This window comes from Balaenoptera physalus (assembly GCF_965194825.1).
Source record: "Balaenoptera physalus genome assembly, chromosome: 2".
In the NCBI taxonomy this organism is placed as follows: domain Eukaryota; kingdom Metazoa; phylum Chordata; class Mammalia; order Artiodactyla; family Balaenopteridae; genus Balaenoptera; species Balaenoptera physalus.
In genome coordinates, this window is record NC_138883.1 from 24953951 (window position 1) to 24972477 (window position 18527).

The 18527-nt window shown below is 46.0% G+C and overlaps 1 protein-coding gene across 17 annotated transcripts in view; it reads right to left on the reverse strand.

Moving 5' to 3' along the window:
* Positions 1-18527, reverse strand: part of NRXN3 (neurexin 3) — a 1702647-nt gene that overhangs the window by 1581332 nt on the left and 102788 nt on the right. For 15 of the 17 annotated variants that reach the window (XR_014260952.1, XR_014260953.1, XM_082451189.1 and 12 more), the window contains one exon: positions 10417-10434. The exons of the other annotated variants lie outside the window; for them this stretch is intronic. Coding sequence is in view for 13 of the 15 variants with exons in the window: in XM_082451189.1 (XP_082307315.1) it covers positions 10417-10434 (18 nt within the window). In the remaining 2 variants the exon portion in view is untranslated. The remainder of the gene's footprint in view (positions 1-10416; positions 10435-18527) is intronic. 17 annotated transcript variants of the gene reach the window in all.

Consider the following 18527-nt stretch of genomic DNA (forward strand, 5'->3'; position numbering starts at 1 on the left):
GTCAACAGTCCCACCTCTTCTTATCACTGATCACAAAACCTAGGGTTCTGGTTCAGAGAACAGTGCCATATATTAGGAGGGGCATTAATGAGGTAGACGTATCCAAAGGAGAAGAATCAGATGGTAAGAGGTCCCAAAGCATGTCACATGCAGAATGGCTGAAGGAACTGCTACGTACAGCCCAAACAGGAGAGAGCCAGGTAAGGACATGAGAGCTACCGTCAAACATTTTAAAAGTTGCACATACAAGATAAAGGACCAAGTGCATTCAGCAAGATGAGGGTGGAATAATAGGGGATATTTCACTTGCCAGAATGCCACAGAAGAGAGTCAAAGTGGGGTTTTAGAAGGTAACCACCAAAAATCCATTCCAACTCTAAGACATAGAGTTTCTATGAACCAAGATGATTTCTGAAGAGGCCAAGCAACTACTTACTGGGTAGAACCATATGAAATTGCTGATATTTGACTGGTTTTGACCTACAAAAATGACAATTAAAATGGTTCAAACTGATACCCTGAGAACACCACCCATAATCAAAAAGGCTGAAGCACGAAACGAGGCATCAACAAACCACCCAACAGCAATCATGAACTGACATGAACAGAAGATCAACCGTTTGCTTATATGATTTTGGCTTTTCCACACGCTTTGAACAATACTGGGGATGAAGTGAATAGTTGGACTGATGATGGTGATGGTTTCCAGAGGAGAGCCTGTTGCTATTTCTCCAAGGCAGGTGCCTCTGGGTTGGTCCTTCCGTGATGCCACTACATTCCATTCTCACCACTAAGCCCTTTGTTGGATGTAACTGTGCTAGCGCACTCAATATTTGCCTCTAGACCAACTTTGTTCTTACAGCATGGTGACCTGGACTGAACAGAAAGTATTTCCTCAATGGCGCCCATGAATCACCAGAAGTGTCTGCATGGCATAGCCACAGAGAAGAGGAAAGAATGTCTGCAGCACCTTCCCAATCTATTCCACCTCTCTGGAGGGGTGGGTGTGGCTTCTTTTTTCATGAATACCATGGAAGGAAGAGAGATGAAGGCAGTCATGCTTGTCACTCTAAGGGTTAAGGCATCAGCAATTATGGCTTCTAGAAAAGACTCTTCCCAAAGAAGAAGAAGTCCTTGCTCTCCAAATGTCATGAACTTCTCTAAAATAGCTCTTTGTTCATGAATGACATGCAGCTGGAAGGGTCGGCAGATGTGCTAGATGAATTAACTGTATCCAAATAGACCATGGTGTGCTGGATTTTAAAAATCCAGGGATGAATTTGACAAAATCAAAGAATGGCCCCAAGTCTAAGTCAAATAAACCAATTGCACAAGTGCAGGAAGGGGAGAGAAATGGCTTAGCAGCAGTGCACACAAAATCTTAAAAGTTTTCAGTGACTTTAAGTTCAATTTAATACTATAGTCATTTTTTAAAAAGTAAGGTGTTTGATGCTGCCATTAATAGATGTAGGGAGTCTAGAAAAAGGGAGTAATGCTACCACTCTATAATGAACCGGTTGCAGCATGTCCGTAACACTGTATGCTGTGTGGGCATCCTTCTTTGGAAAGGAAGCAAAAAAATGTTATTTTTCAGAGAACTATGACCTGGATGAAAGAGCTGAAAACCCTTGTATGAGAATGCCCAAAGAAACTGGAGATGTTTTAGCCTTTAGAAAAGAAAATCCTTAAAGACAAAAGCCCTGTCTTCAAACACTGGAAGTGTAATTAGATCTATTTTGTGTGTCTCCAAGGGCTGGAAGCAATACAGGTGGTGAAAGCTATAGTGACTCAGAATAAAGGAGAGCTTGTGAACACTCAGTGCTGTTAGAATGGAACAGAATGGTTAAAGGAGCAATGAGTTACTCATCACTGCAGTGGTTCAAGCCAAGTTTGAATAAACTCTTACAGAAGAGATTCAAAAATTAGGTGCACAAAGAACCTTGACAACCTTTTGGTTCCTTTCCATCTCTGAAATGCTGATTCTAGTAACAAAGTTTATGAACACATACAAGATGGCAAGTAGTGGGGATGCAGGCATGGATAAGTCTCTGTTCTCAAGCATAAGGGACTCCCTGTCCTTCAAGAGCCCACCGTGGCCGATGTGGGCATGTGGGGGACAATACACAGCTGGCTATAGCATAGTGTATTATGATGAGGGCTCTACTAGCCCCGTGACCTGAGGTGCCATGGAGCTCAGACAAAGGGGGGATCATTCATCCCACCCTCCCTTCTATCTCCTCACCCCCACCTCCCTGCTTCCCTGAACTTACGGAGGGTATAAAACAGCAATTAATGCTGAAGTTTTTAAGTCCCTTCACTTTCCTTTAAAACACTGGTTTTCAAACTTTGGTCATATCAGAGCACCTGGGGGAAATGTCTTACTTCAGTGAGCCTGGATCGCATTCATTAACTCTCCAGGTGATTTTCATGCTCACCAGAATTTGCAAACCGCTGCTCTAAATAATCCAAAACCTGGATTCAAATCCCAGCTCTACCTCCTGCTAACTGGGATTTTGAGCATGTTAACTATTCTGTGCCTTTTTCCTGTAAAACAACTGCATCTCACTTGTAAGATATCTTCTCAGGATCACTGTGACAATCACATGCAACCACGTATAGATAGCACTAAGCAGAGTTCACGGCACGTAGGAAGGGCTCAAAAGCTCGTCGTCACTGCTGTTGTTATTCAGGAGACTGGCGTATCTAGGCCCTCTCTCCTCCACCACCCCCCCTCCCATCTCTCGCCGACATCATTTCTCCAGGAAGCTGGCAGACCTGGCAGACCGCCTACCCAGGCGTCCTCAGATGCCTCCCTCCATGGTCACAGTCAGCTAAGTGGCCGCATAAGGGCACCCACTGTCCTCAACAATCAGCTGTATTCCACCGCCCCACTCCTCCTGAGGCCTAGCCCCACAAACTGACTAGCTTAGCCCAGGAGCTTTCCAGACCTTCCTAGGTAGGTCTTCGGAATGGGAGGGTCTCCAGTGCTACCATAAATAGGCTGTGTGACTCAGCTGAATTACAGGGAAGTTCTATGGCCTGTTTTCTCTCCTGTACAAAGAAGGAATTAATCTAGAATAGTTTCTCTTTGGTCTCACCAATGGCATCTTGAACAGCACAATCTCTGAATGAAACTTTCCCATACATTGCAGCACATTTAGCATTCGTTGTCCCTTCCTCCTAAATGCCACCAATGCCCCCTCATTATTGGAGCAACAAATACCCATCCTACACATTTGGCAGGGTCAGGGGTAGGGGCAGTACTATCCCATTGAGACAACAGGGTCACTTTAATGGTGTTTCCAGCTCTAACCCTGACCTTGCCCTCCAGAACTGAGAAACAAACTGGGACCATAACCAGCACCCCAGTGAGTCTGCCTTGCCAAGACAGTAAAGGAGGCGATTTTAAAAGGCTCTAGAAAAAGGCACCAAGGCCTAGTGATCTGCTTCTTTGACTTAGCCGGAGCTGGAGGCACGCTGGGAAGCAGCTCCTTACTCACACCTACTCATCAGGAACAGCTACAGGAGCCAAGGGGCTCTTCCCAGGCCCCAGCCGGGCAATTGGCTGGGAGCTGAGCACTGCTAGCCCAGCCAAGGGCCCCTTTCCAATCCAATTATGTGCAGCAGTGGTGGATTTCCCTACAGCCTGCATTCCCCGCTGAGCTGAGCCCAAGATGGGCACTGAATAAACACTGGTTCAATTACCTTCTGTCTCAGGGTGAACCCCAACAAAAAAGCAGCCTGTCTTTTAAAGCGGTGTGGGGTAAAACTAAAAACTGAGTCTTGAGTGCTATTCGTTCATTGAGCAAGTGTTTATTCTGTGCCTATGATGTACTGGCACTGTTCTGGGCTGAGACCATACAGTACAGGAATGTACCTTTGTGGGGTGAACACTCTAGGTGGAACCCCATATGAGACATCTCCAGGGCCAGACATACCAGCCTTTGCATCCTGCTCCACCACTTTTTACTGGGTGGGACTGATGAGTTAACATCCCTGAGTGTCAGTTTGTTCACGGTGAAATGGGTTTAATAACAGAATCCACCTCCTGGGCATGTCAAAAGAATTAACTGATGCACGTAAAAACATAGTATTTCAGTGCCTGGCTCAAAATACAAGCTCAATAAATGTCAGATGTTTTTCTTAATAAATAAGAGAGAAAAGCCAGTGGGACTATTGTTCAAAAGAATAGGAAAGAAAAGACAAAAATATAACGGGTAGCGCTGGAGTTAGGAGCTTCTGTCTCTGGTAATGGAGGAGAAGGCATTTTCCTGAATCCTCCTCCCCAAGAGAGCTCAGTTAGATGGCCTAATCATAGATCCTCAGAATGCAAGAAGCCTGAGAGGTCATCTGATTTAAAGAAGCCTGATACCCAGAAAGGTTAATGACTTACCCAAGGCCACACAGCTCCTGGGGAAAGCAACAGAGCCAAAGGAAGGCAGAATGACAAAGCAGAGACCCCAGGATGCATTTAAATCTTGATACCTACCATACTTGCTTCTGGCCTTGGGCAAAGGATGCGATGTTTTGGAGACCAAGTTTCTTCACCTGTGAAGTGGTAGGGACCTGGCACATGGTGGATCCTTTATAAATATCAGTCCCCTTTCCGCCCTCTTACTGGGATTTCTTGGCCTCACTTGAGAGCAATGGTGGCCAGGATCTAAGTCTGAGGGGCTCTTTACTGAATGCATAAAGATCAGGAAGGATGGGAGAGAGTGTGTGACAAGGAGAAAACAGCAGGTGTGTTTAGAGGTGTCTACAGCTCAGCAGTGGGAGCAACCTCTGAACAGTTAGGGGGACCAAGACACAGGAAAAGAATGATTTCTTTTGTTTTTAGACCTCTCTGAGCCTAAGTATCTTCATCTGTGAAATAGAAACACATGTGGAAAGGATCAAGCAAGATAACTTAAAATAACAGCTAATTTATACATTGCTTACTATGTGCCAGGCACTGTTCTAAAGACTTGACATGCATGAGCTCATTTAATCTTCACAATAGCCCCATGAGGTAGGTACTTATTGTCCCCATTTTACAGATGAGGTAAGTAGGGCCCACAAAGGAAAAGTGACCTGAACAGGCCGTACTGTGTTGGGATAGAGGCAGGATGTCAACCCAGGCATCTGGCTCCAAGCCTGTGCCCTAACCCAGAGGTGGCAAACTTTTTCTGTAAAGGGCCAGATGGTAAATCTTTTAGGCTTTGCAGGCCATAGTGTCTGTGTTGCAGCTGCTCCAAGCTGCCTTTGCAAAGCAGCCATAAATGATACAGAAATGAACAAGCGTGCCTGTGTTCCAATAAAACTTTGTGAACACTGAAATCTGAATTTCATAAAATTTTTGCATCACTAATTATTCTTCTTTTGATTGCTTTCAACTATTTAAAAAGTGAAAAATCAACCTTAGCTTGAAGGCCGTGTGAAAGCTGGCAGCTACCTTGCCTCACATACATAGGAAGTGCCTGAACAGAGATCTGCACAGACCAAGTGGTTGCTAAGCGTTCATTCCCTTCCCTTTCCTTAATCTCATTCTTCCTCTTAGCTCCTGTCAACCCAGAAAGTGGATATTTCATTCTGTGCCCAGCAGAAGAGATAAGGAACAGGGCTTTAGCAAGGTGGAATACACCTTCCTCAGTAAACACGGCCCTGTGGGCCCCAAAGAGACGGGGAATTTTAGGTCAGTGTGTCTCCAGCTTTAATGGGCAGACCCCTGGGGCTCTTGGTCTTTGCAGACTCTGACTCCACAGGTCTGGGGTGATGTCTGAGATCCGGCCTTTCTAACGGGCTCCTGGGCAAGGCTGGTGCTGCTAGATCTGTGGGTCAGGTCCCCTCTCCGAGCAGCAAGCTTCGAGAGCAAACCCTCCGTGTCCATAAACACAAGGCAGTGTGTCAGGCACTGCCTCCTGGCTTCGGGTGAAGAACGGTGTCCCTCAGGCTGGGCGAGGGACTCCCTGGAGACATAGCAGGGCTCAGGACAAATCAGCAGGTCCCCTCTCCAAGGACAGCACTGAGATGACTTAAACTGGAGGAGGAAGACAACAAGGGGCAGAGATCAAGAGCCGGCAGAGGGAGGCTTGAGCAAAGGCTGTCAGCTGCTTCCGGCAACAGCGGACCAAGGCCCCCTCTGGGCCCCGGCAGACAGGAGCCCCTCCTCCCGCGCCTGCCAGGGTTCCGGTGGACCGAAGCAGGAGGCCTACTTCCTCATCAGGCCTCTGAATAACTAGGGCACTTCCACAAGGTCACAGCTTTTCATTTAAATTCCAGCTCTAATCAGCAGGCAGAGCCTGAGAAATTATCCCTTCCGAGGAGAGAAGCCGTTATTGGAGCACCGTAAACAGCACCCCAGCCCACGGCTCTGGGGAGAGTCTCTGGGGGAGGGGTTGAGAGGGGTCTCACAAGCACAGGCCCCAGCCCTGTTCCCTGCCTCTGAGATCCTCCTCTACCCCGTCCTCTTCCTCACCTCCGAAGCACTTCCTCTCCCTTTGGCAGAGAGTTCTAGAACACATCGGGGGTGGGGAGAGGACTGAGGGCAAACAGTTTGGCAGGGCTGGGACTGCCCACTCCTGCCCCACAGGCAGCCCAAGGACAGATCCTAATGGCCAGGAGCATGGGATAAGGAATCCCTTCAGGGCCACAAATGGGTTACATGGCCTTGGAGATGCCCCTCTCCTCCCTGGGCCTCCATTTCCTCCTCTGAAAAGTAAGAGAGTTACAATCCTTAGACAGGATACCCTTTGAGCTCCAACATGTCTCGGGACCCTATAGACCCACACTGCCCCTGGTGCTTGCGGCCACCCTTTCAGCTCAAGAAGTACTTCTGAGGTCCTACTATGGTGCCATGCACTGTGCAGAGGTGGGAATGCAGACACAGATAAGATGTACCCCTGGCCCACAGCTCTGTCTTGGAAATGTCAGGGTTTTGAAGAAAAAGGCACAGGCTTTGGAGGCAGACCCATCTGCGATCCTGGTTTGTGCTAGCAGCTGGCGACCGTGAGCAGTTACTGAACCTCTCTGCGTCTCCTTTTCCACTTTTGGAGTGAGGATGACAACATTTACCTGGAGGGGTAGATGTGAAGAGTTCAATAAGAGAATGCATGGGAGGCATCAGAGCTGAGGGTCTCTCACTTCCTTCAGGTCAGCACACCACAAATGCCTCTTGCCACTTTATTATCGTGAACCTCCTTCCCAAGGACTAGGAGGACGGGCTGTGGATTTTCCCACACAGAAGTCCATCGAAATACCGCTTGCCCCTTTTCTCCTACCAGGACACTCCTTCTGAGTGCCCAGCTCATCTCCTGGACCTTGGGAAAGGTGTTGCCTGCCAGGCGCCATCTCCAGCTGCATTTTATAGTAGGGTTACTTCTAAGTAATCTCCTCAAAATGTAAAATTAATCAATTAATCAATCATCACTTTATAGTATTCCAGCGGCCCCTGGGTAAATAGTTACATTAGCTCATAAAATCCCCAATTTGTCTTCCTGAGCGGAAGGAAAACATACATCAGAGAACCACTCAAGGCCTCCTGTTTCGGAGCCACAGCACGGCTGGCTCCAGGTTGCCTGGCCAGGGGCTCGGAGAACGGGAGGCCGCCCGCTGACCTCAGCCAGGGCTGGGCAGCTCAGGCTGCCTGCTGCTACGGCCGGGGCCACAAGGGAAGTTTCTGGACCTGTGATTTGCTTCAGGCTCAGAACCCACAAAAAAAGCAAGAGTCAACGGGGTGACAAGATTGGCAATCAGCTCTTGACACCTCAAGGGCAGAATGGAGAGTGCAAGGTTCAGAATCAGGCTGGAATCCCCTCTTGGTCCTGTTACTCAGCTGCTGGGTGACCTCAGCACAGCACTTAACCTCCTGACTTCAACTTCCTCAACAGAAAAATGGGGCTCATGCAATGTACCTCAGAGGATTATTAAGAGAACAAAATGAGATAATGGTCATGAAACTGAGATAGTGCAGTGTTGTGCTAGTGATAGTTGCTATTTCTAAGGTAGGGTCACCCACTGACCTCCATCCCTTTGAAGAGATGGAGGGGAGCCTAAGGGTCCTTAGCGTTTCACCCCACCAGGACCAGTAGGGCGCCTTTGTGAGAATTAGGAAAAGGTGCCCCCAGGTTAGAGGCCTGCCCCTGGGTGCAGGCGTGGCAAAACACAGATTGGATTTTGGCATCCATGCATTCCCTGAGCTGGCAGCGCTATGCAGGACACAATATGCACAAGTCTAAGTGGAGACCCTGGGTCATCTCTGCCATGAACCAGGAAGAGAAGAGGTTAAGCCAAGTGGCACTTTTACAAACAAAATTTTTGATGTTGGGCTTACTCCCTCACTTGAAGTATCCTAAAAAACATCAGCTTAGCAAAGAGACCTTCCTGGACCACCCTCTTTAAATTAGCAACTTCATTTTTACCTGCTTCATTTTTCTCCACAGCACTTATTACCCACCACCTGATACAATAGACATGTTACTATATACATACATATGTAAGATGTATATATGTTTGTATATATGTGTGTATATTTATCTATATATAGATATATATAAAGATACATATTTTTTTTAGTTCCTTGTCTTCCCCTATCTATAATAGAAGATCCATGAGGACAGGGATGGTCTTCTGTTTTGTTCACTGTTTTATCCCTTGTACCTAGAACAGCGCCTGGTACATTGTAGGTTCTCGATAAATAAATATTTGCTGCGTGAGTGACTGAACTAAAATGTTATTAAATAGAATAAATTTAATGATATCTTCCTAGAAAATGCCGTCCTGTGCTTTGGTTCAAACACCAGTTATTTTCGAAGGTGTGGGGTAGGCAGAAGAAACAGAGGCAGGGAAACCCTGTGTATTGGTAGGGATAACAGTATTATCCTTTTGTGTTGTGTAATATTCCATATAGATCAATGATCAGAAACCCCACTTAAGTCTGGCTGATTCTTTTACATATTCAAAAGTGATAAAGGATAAATTCATTTGGAAAGGGTGCTACTAATAAAGAAAAAGTCACATTACCTCTGCGCAAAAATAAACAATAGTCCCATTAGGAAATACGAGATCTTCAAGTGAAGAAATTCTGGGATGGGACCCAGCATGTTCCAATGCAGTATGCATGGGCTTTAGAGTCTGAAAGCCCCAAGTTCAAATTCCAGTGTGCTGACAAGCCCTATGACCTTGGACAAACTGCTTAATCTGTCAGGCCTTAAATTTCCTTCACATTAAAATGTATATAACATCGACATGTACACACTGCTATATTTAAAAAGGATAACCAACAAGGACCTACTGTATAGCACAGGGAACTCTGCTCAATGCTATGTGGCAGCCTGGATGGGAGGGGAGTTTGGGGGAGAATGGATACATGGATATGTATGGCTGAGTTCCTTTGCTGTGCACCTGAAACTATCACAACATTGTCAATTGTCTATACTCCAATATAAAATAAAAAGTTTAAATAAATAAATAAAATGTACATAACAATACCTATCCTGTATTGATGCTATAAGAATTAAATGTTACAAAGACTAAATAAGAAAATATATGTGAAAATACCTAAGAAAGATGATACCCCTTTCTTATTTGGTCAGGTTACTCTTAACCCAAAGTTCTAGACAGTTTAGAATGGTTTCCAACCATTCTAAATCACCTGACACTTATCTATAAATGGCTGTTCCTCTCATATGCATCTATGTGTGTGTGTGTACACATATATGTCTATACGCACACATTGCTTACAGTTAGGACTCTGGATGAGTATCTATTCGTCCATTGATAAAAACCATTCTTCTTTCTTTTTTTCTTTTCTTTTCTTTCTTTCTTTCTTTCTTTCTTTCTTTCTTTCTTTCTTTCTTTCTTTCTTTCTTTCTTTCTTTCTTTCTTTCTAACAGTGAACATGTATTAGTTATTATAAGCATTAGGAAAAAAAATATGGCTAATTCCACTATGGAAAAGTAAAGTCATTTCTTAGAATATAAAGAAAGAAACCTTCTTTTACCCACATCATATTTTCCATGCTAAGTATATCATATCTTCAACTTTCAACCACATGAAGCTATAGAAGATAAGTAGATTTATGAAGACAAGGCAAAAATGCTTATTAAATTGGAGAATACATATCCTAAGAAAATCTTTAAAAAATATTTTCAAAAATTGCGCAATTTCCACGTCTTTTATTCACCCAGAAATATTAAGCAGAAGAAAGTAATTGTATAAGCATGGGAACCACATTCCTTTGGTTTTAATATGGTTCTTCAAAGCCAAACCAAATCCATCAATTCAAGGCATTTCTTATAAACCTAAATCAATGAAAATGCAATGTACTTAGATTTTTGTTCTGTTTAGAGTCCCTAGGAAAAGGTCTCCCTCAGAGTCAAACCATGCACAATCTGGCAGAGGGGAAATTTCCACAGCAGCTGTACAAACACAAAGACTCACCTGGACCTTGACTGACATCTGTGGCAGCATTTTCAAAGGGAGGGAAAGGGAGAGGAGAGAAAGAGGGAGAAAAGGGAAGAAGAGTGTTAGCAGCACACACACACACAATACACTGTGTCCTTGCATGACTACCAAGTTCATGCAAGACTCCAAATATGCTCAGACTCTGAGCACTTAGTTCTACCGTCACCCAAAAACCACCCATGCAAGCCGAGGGGCCAAGCTCCCTTTTCACTGTGCATGTAGCAAGAGAGGTGAGCTTCACATCTGTCCGGAAAGACATCATCCTGGAATCAGATAAGGCTCCAAAGAGCTAAGCAGACTGGAATCCTGCAAGAATATTGGTTAAAATATTCTGGTTGATTTCTGCAATCCAACACCCAAGCAAATCCTCCTCCCCTCCAGTTACAGAACACTGGACATGAAGTCAAGCAAGGTTTCCCCACAGAGAGAAAAAATAATAATAAACCATTCCCTTGAGGAACAAAGGAAAAGGCATAAGAATTAAGAGCAAATTGCAGCATTATTCACTTCATAAGACTGGAGGACACAAGATCACAAAACATTTATAATTCCCTCCCTCCCCAGTATTCCCAGTGACCATTCTTCATCACAGACAGCAGTGTGTGTGCATGAGATTGTGTGTGAGTAGATCATTTGCCACACAAATTGAAATTCTGCCTCTCCTAATTTTTCTCCTTGCATTTCACACCATCATTAATGACAGAAATTGCCATTTGAAATCTCTTCTGACAACTACAAATAAACATCCAGCCCTGGGAAGGTTGACATTTGAATTAAACCAATGAACTTTCAAAAAATGAAGAACGGTTCACTCCCATCATCTCCGTGAATACAATCTCCTCCTCCTACCCTCAAATGTAAAATAGAATTATGCTGGGGAAGCCCAACCAAGAGCATCCCAAAGCATTGTTAAAATCCCTAGACCTGACCTGGTAGGATATACTACAGCTTAGGAGAAGGAACGGGGTTACTTCACAAAACAACTGGCCATCCAGGCCATCCTGGGTGACTCCCTTAGAATCACTGAATGATGGGTCTGGGACATCCGTAGACATTATCTAGCTCAACTCTTTTTTGCTAAGATGGAGGATGAAAAAGGGTTGAGAGACTTGTCCAAGCTCACACAGCTAGTTCAGGGAAGGGATCCTAGAAAAGACCCTGGATCTCTTGCATCCCACCCAATTCAATGTTCATTCAACTGAAACCCAGGTCCCTCCAGGGCATATGGGACCGGAATTTAGTTTGCAAGCTCAAGTGAGCACCTGAAGCCTTGAGGAAGCGGTGAGAGCCTCCCAGTTACCCTATGTGCTTCTTTCTTTTTTTTTTTTAAACATCTTTATTGGAGTATAATTGCTTTACAATGGTTTGTTAGTTTCTGCTTTATAACAAAGTGAATCAGTTATACATATACATATGTTCCCATATCTCTTCCCTCTTGCGTCTCCCTCCCTCCCACCCTCCCTATCCCACCCCTCTAGGTGGTCACAAAGCACCGAGCTGATCTCCCTGCGCTATGCGGCTGCTTCCCACTAGCTATCTATTTTACATTTGGTAGTGTATATATGTCCATGCCACTCTCTCACTCTGTCACATCTTATTTGCAGAGCTCCAGTGAGTTCCTTAGGGCTCTTGCTCCAACAAGATCCAGGCGCTGACCTAACCTGCAGCAACAGCTGGGCATTTCTCCAGCCCACACCCTGCATTCCCTGGAAGCTGTATTTGCTCAATGAGACTTACAGAGAGCTCTGAATCATTCCTCAGCCACACCCACTTCCAGGTTTTCTGGTGAGTTGTTAGATGTAGGGCTGGAGTAGCAGCAGGGAGGAAGAAAAGAGGCAAAATAGAAGAGGTGGGAAGGCAAAACATGCTGCGTAAATAACAAAGCAGAGCCATTAACCGTGACTGATGGACTGTCTAGAAGAGTGGTCGTTAAAATACCCCTTCATTAAGCAGGGTATCAAACTATTTACACATGGTGGAGTTCAGTGGTGAAAGTGTCAACACTGTTGTTCATAGATACGCACTCTTCGTGGGCACCAAGACCCAAGGGAGATAGGACACCTTGGAACCCCAAAGTTCTTCTGACACTAAGTTGCCCATTTGGGCACTGTAGTTGCAATCCTAAATTATGGAGACAGATAGTCCAGGTTCAAATCCTGACCTCCTTGATGACCTTGAGTCAACCAGTGAACTGATTGTTTCCTTCAGCTGTAAGATGGGAAGATAACACAGCTCCCCTCCTGATAGTGTTATGATAATTAAATGAGATTAAATACTTGTAAATCACTTAACTCAGTACAAGGCAAACACTGCATAAACGTTAGCTGCACTGATTGTTATCATTTTGCATTACCTCGGACAGAATTACCCAAATATGTTGACCAGATGGCTCCCTGGAAACACCAAGAGACCACAGGAAATTTTTTTTTTAATTTATTTATTTTAATTTATTTATTTTTGGCTGCGTTGGGTCTTCGTTGCTGCGCGCAGGTTTTATCTAGTTGCGGTGAGCGGGGGCTACTCTTCCTTGCGGTGCGTAGGCTTCTCATTGCGGTGGCTTCTCTTGTTGTGGAGCACGGGCTCTAGGCCCGCAGGCTCAGTAGTTGTGGCACGCGGGCTCTAGAGCGCAGGCTCAGTAGTTGTGGCGCACGGGCTTAGTTGCTCCGCGGCATGTGGGATCTTCCCGGACCAGGGCTCAAACCCCTGTCCCCTGCACTGGCAGGTGGATTCTTAACCACTGCGCCACCAGGGAAGCCTGACAACAGGAATTAAGTTGTATTTCGTTTGGTGATTTGGGTTCAACTTTTCTGCTTGTGAACGAAGACGTTGCTCCAGCCCTCCCCTTCTTCTGGGTCTCCTTCCTCCCTCCCACTCCTCAGCGAGAATTGGGGCAAAGGGGAGTTCAAAAGTTCCAGGTGAGCAGAAGTAGGGGGGAAAACAAATTCCATTCTTATTTCTTTTGTTTTCCCTCCTGAAGCCTTAATACAGCCCAGTTCTAGTCCTGCAAATAAAAAATACAGCATCTCTTCTTGCCAAAGAGGGGCAACAGGCCACCACGAAAAACCCTCTTTAGCTGAGGGGTCAGCGTCCAAGCTCAGTTCCTGACTGTGGCACCAAGCCAGAGGCAGTTCTGAGCGTTCATGTCCAACCTGAGGAAAAGAGACACAGTATCACCTGGCACCTGTTCCAAGAAGCAGTGAGTGACCTGAATCTCTGCACTCAATTCTGACCAACAGAATGAAATGGCAAAGGCTGGGGTGTGGCAGTGGGAGAGCGGAATAGGGGGCGATCAGAACCTCAACAGTACCCATCTGCTGTATTGTGTGTCCAGCATCGTTTCCCCCTTCTTTTTGTATCTAGTCCCAGTTGTCTTCTGGGGAATCTCCTTTCCCACCCTTAATCCCTGTGGTTTGGTAAAGATGACCCCCACCCTCACCCTGGCTCCAAGGGTACACATGTCCTGCAGGCCAGGTCATAGGGATTAGCACAGAGAAAGGGGGGTCCACAGCTGGATTACTGGCATTTAGGCTCTGGCTCTTCAGGCTGCATGGACTTTGTGCCAGTTACCTAAGTTTTCTGTGCTTCAGTTTCCTTATCTGTAAAATGGGTGTGTTAATAGTTCCTACCTCCTAGGGTGGTTAGGAGGAGCTCAGAACAGTGCCTAGCATCTAGAAAGCCCTCAGTCGATGTTAGCTGGTAATTTTATTACCTTCATATATGGGAGGGCAAGGGTATTTTTTAAAAAAGCAACCTTTCTTGTGGTTACACAGCAAGGAAGTCTGACTTAGGATGCAGCTGGGGGTTTCTAACTCCATGCCTTGCTGCCTCCCCACTTCCAAGGTGGTCATCCCCAGAGCACCTCTGTCTGTCATTGCTGCTGGTACACAGCCTGGAGTCTGTGAACGAAGGAGCAACATTGGGCCCTAGGACGGATCAGAGGAGACATATATATATGTGTGTGTGTGTGTGTATATCAATTTTTTGATAGATAAAAAGTGGGCGCAAATTGCCAAAGAAAAGGCAGTTGCCAACCAGATGAGATTGATCCAGGGGAGTTGGCATCCTCTCCCGTGCCAACACTTCCTCAGCCTCCTCCTGCTGTTTTATTTTCTCACACTGCTAGGCCTGTAGTTTTCCAGAGCACCACTGCATTTAAATCTATATTCTATTTTCTCTCCTAGAAAATAGGTCAGACCCAAGGCAGAGTTCACCAGGTGGGGTCCCAGAAGGTTTGGCTGGGCCTCGCCTCCAGGAGCCTGGCTCTGCAGCCTGCCCCATGCTCCCCAAAGCTCCTCCAGGGACGTGGGGTGGGTGTTTGGAGGTATAAAAGTAGCAAGTGGGGGAATCTTGGACTTCTGCCTCTTGAAATGATCTAGCCCAAATGAGAGGTGAGGTGGGAGGGCTCCCCGAGTTGAGCTGTATTCTGCAACAGCAGCAGATGGAGGGTCCTTTCTTTCCCCAACCTGGTTAGAAGAACCGCATCTCCCCAAATTGCAGGAAATTGTTTCCGGTGAACTTTAAAATAACCATGCTGGGCATATGCACTTGTGGCTGAAATTATTGTTGAATACGCAGTAAGCGTCTGTGGGGCACTGAGTAGAGGTGGGACTGCCCTAATTTACTTCTTCCCTGGTTGTGATGCCAAAGAGAGTGGGTGAAGGGTGGCAGTGGCTTTCAAATCCTTCCTCTCTTGTGGCTTTCCCATCCCTGGTTTAAGCATGGCACTCCTAACAGAGGTGGCCCCAGCCTGGACCAGAACTCCTTTTTATCAGGATCCCACCTGCAACAATTTCTCAAGCACCTGCCATCCACCGAGGTCAGTGTGAGTGCCAGAGCTTGGAAGACAGGAGAGGGAAGGTGCCAGTTTATATGGGCCCGTCCTCAGCCCTCCTGTCAAACAGCAGAAGGAACTAACATGAATTGAGCAGGTCCTGCCTAGAGCCTGTGCATTTGCTATTCCCCTGCCTGCCTGAACAGTCTTTGTAAGACTGGTCCTCACTTTCTTCAAGTATCCATTCAAATGTTCCTTCTTAGAAGGATTTTTCTCTAACCACCTTCTCTAAAATAGGGACCCTCCTCTACCATTTACCCGGCTTTTCCTTTCTGTATGGCACTAAATCACTATCTGACATTATAGGATGGGTCTGTTTTTATTGTTTAAATCCCCCTTGGAATATAAGCTTCACGAGAGCAGTATTGCCTGTTTCATTCACTGCTTGTATCCCCAGTGTTTAAGGAGGATCTGGCCTACAAGATGTGCTCAGCAATACGCAATGAATAGTGACTAGATCATCTCAATTGATACAACTCACTGAGATAGATGTTATTGGTGTCTCCATTTACACATGAGAAAATTGAGGCTCAGAGAAGTTAAGGTATGTGCCTATGGACAGAAAGGCAGAGCTGGGATTGGACTCTGGGTCTGTCTTAATGCCCTTACTCTATTAAGAACCCTGTTTTCTTCAGCGTTGGCCTCATTATCAGGTGAGTTGTCTCCATATGGTAACAAAGATGGAATCTGGCAGCTCTAGAGAAAAGAGAGCAGCCTATTTCCTGGTAATTCCAGTAAATTCCCTGGGAAGGCTCTCATTGGTTTGGCTTAGGTCACATGTCTGTTCCAGAGCCAATTACTGTGTCCATCATCACATATCAGAGGATGAATTTGGGGATAAAATGGGGAAATGCCTCTACGTCCCTGGCACAAAGCAATACTAATCATAATAAAGCTCACATTTACTGAGGCTTCTCTGTGTGCTGGGCACTGTCCTAAGTGCTTAATATACATCTTCTCATTTAATTCTCACCACAACCCTAACAGGTAGGAACATTATTCATCCCATTTTACAGATAACGAAATTAAGACCCAGTGAAGAGGCCCTGTCATTACTAATACCTCTTATACTCAGAGAAGCACATCAGATAAGGGTCAACCTATATTTCTGAATAAAAGAGTAAACCAGGAGAGGTACCATCTGACCCATCAAGCTATAAACTAGGGATAAGAATATCGGGCATCTCATAGGAGTGAGAAAAAGGCATAGCCCAGGCAGAAGGAGGCGGTCAGATGCAGTGTGACCGTAAGTCTGGACAACTGGAGCTCCTGCCTGGGCCGTACACTTCAGAGGAGCCTCCTCTGGCCCCTCTGCAGCCGCATCCCACCACATGAACTGAGCAGTCCACAGCGCCAGCCGGATTTGCCCACCCGGCACCAGCAACACCTGCCACTGACCCCGAGGACACTCAGATGCTCAGGTACTCTGAAGTCCAACTGCCCCAAATCCACGTGGGCCTCTTCCCTGTGTCCCTTCTCCTAAAAGCAGACCAACCCACTGATGTGTGTACTCTTGTGTCAAGAAATGGCCAAGGGGAAGCTATTTGCAGGAGCTGTGGACTTCTACAAGCTGGGGCATCCACAAAAATGTGCACAAGGATATTTGTGGTGCTGGAATTGGAGAGAAGGGAGGCTGACCCCTGGCCTCCACGTGTATTCTTATCCCAGGCCCACAAACATCGGGCAGGTTTTCAACTCAGGATTACACCTGACTTTTAACATTAGGAGAAAAAAAATTAAAAAGGCAAAGACTGCATCTCCCCAACAGTCTATCCTTTCTTGCCCCTGAAGAAAATGAGCATAAGATTCTTCCCTCGACTTCAGGAACAAATATACAGAAACAGTAATTTTTTTTTTTTTTAGTTGAGAGCTAAAGCAAACTTCCAGCAGCAAAGAGGCTGGGTTTCCTGCATTCTGAGGCTTTTTCTGGCTCTCAGTATCTGAGCTCTTCAAACACAGGAAGAGTTGTCTTTCCACAAAAGGCCAGGTGGTGTTAGCTTCATCCCCGACACAGAGCCCATTTATCCGCCTTTGTAGAAGACTGAGCCCTCCCAAGCCCTGGTGCTGTTTGCTTTTGTTCTTTGATGCTAATAACTCCAGATTGCAAGATGCAGCGGAGGGGTAGCTGCTGTGTCAGGTGCCAGCCTGCCTGGGAAGGCAGAGGCAGGGAGAGGAGCAGGATGAAAAACAGGAAGGAACAAGGATGGCACTCCTGTGGGCCAGGTCACCGCTGCGCCTGAACACTTTAGGGGCTACAACACACTTGTAGTGGCTGTGGCTTGAGGAGACTGAGCTTGACCGACACTTGGGAGGAGAGGGAATCTACTTCTTACAGATACAGTCGGAGATCAGCGCAGACAGTGGGCTTTGTTCTTCGTGATTTTTTTTTTTTAATTCTTTAGAGGTTCTGAGCATAGACCGGGGTGGGGGGGGGGGGCGGTGTGTAAAGCAATCTGGGCTTTTTAAATCCTGTCTTTGCTATTTGTTATTAAAAATATTTTTGTTCAGTTTCTTACTTTACCTTCCTCTTCAGCCGCATGGGAATAATGGCAGTGGAGTTAATTCTGCTAGAAGCACCCATGCATCCCTAAAAGTCAATGTGCTGTGCAAAATCACATAGTAGAAACCACAGGGCTTACAGGGAAAACAGGATTGGGGCACAGGACCCCAAAATTTCATCAGTGACACATAATGAAAGATAGGAACCCGTTTTACACATGTTAGTGGTTAAGGGATGCATAAATAATACAGTAAGTATAGCACTTGAAAAAGACCTGAAGTTGCTTGTGGAAGTGGGAAACTTGCAAGTTGCTTTGAAGTAATGAAAGAAGGGTCATCTGGGGGCTTCCCTGGTGGCGCAGTGGTTGAGAATCTGCCTGCCAATGCAGGGGATAGGGGTTCGAACCCTGGTCTGGGAAGATCCCACATGCCACGGAGCAACTGGGCCCGTGAGCCACAATTACTGAGCCTGCGCGTCTGGAGCCTGTGCTCCGCAACAAGAGAGGCCGCGATGGTGAGAGGCCCACGCACCGCGATGAAGAGTGGTCCCCACTCGCCGCAACTAGAGAAAGCCCTCGCACGGAAACGAAGACTCAACACAGTCATAAATAAATAAATAAAATAAAATAAAAAAAAGAAGGGTCATCTGAAATTGGACAGGAAGCTATAACACCAGATGTTGATGGGTGTGGCTCATGACATGCCTGGTACCTGAAGTAGCTGGCACGTGTTTAGGTGTGTGCGTTTTGTGCATTCC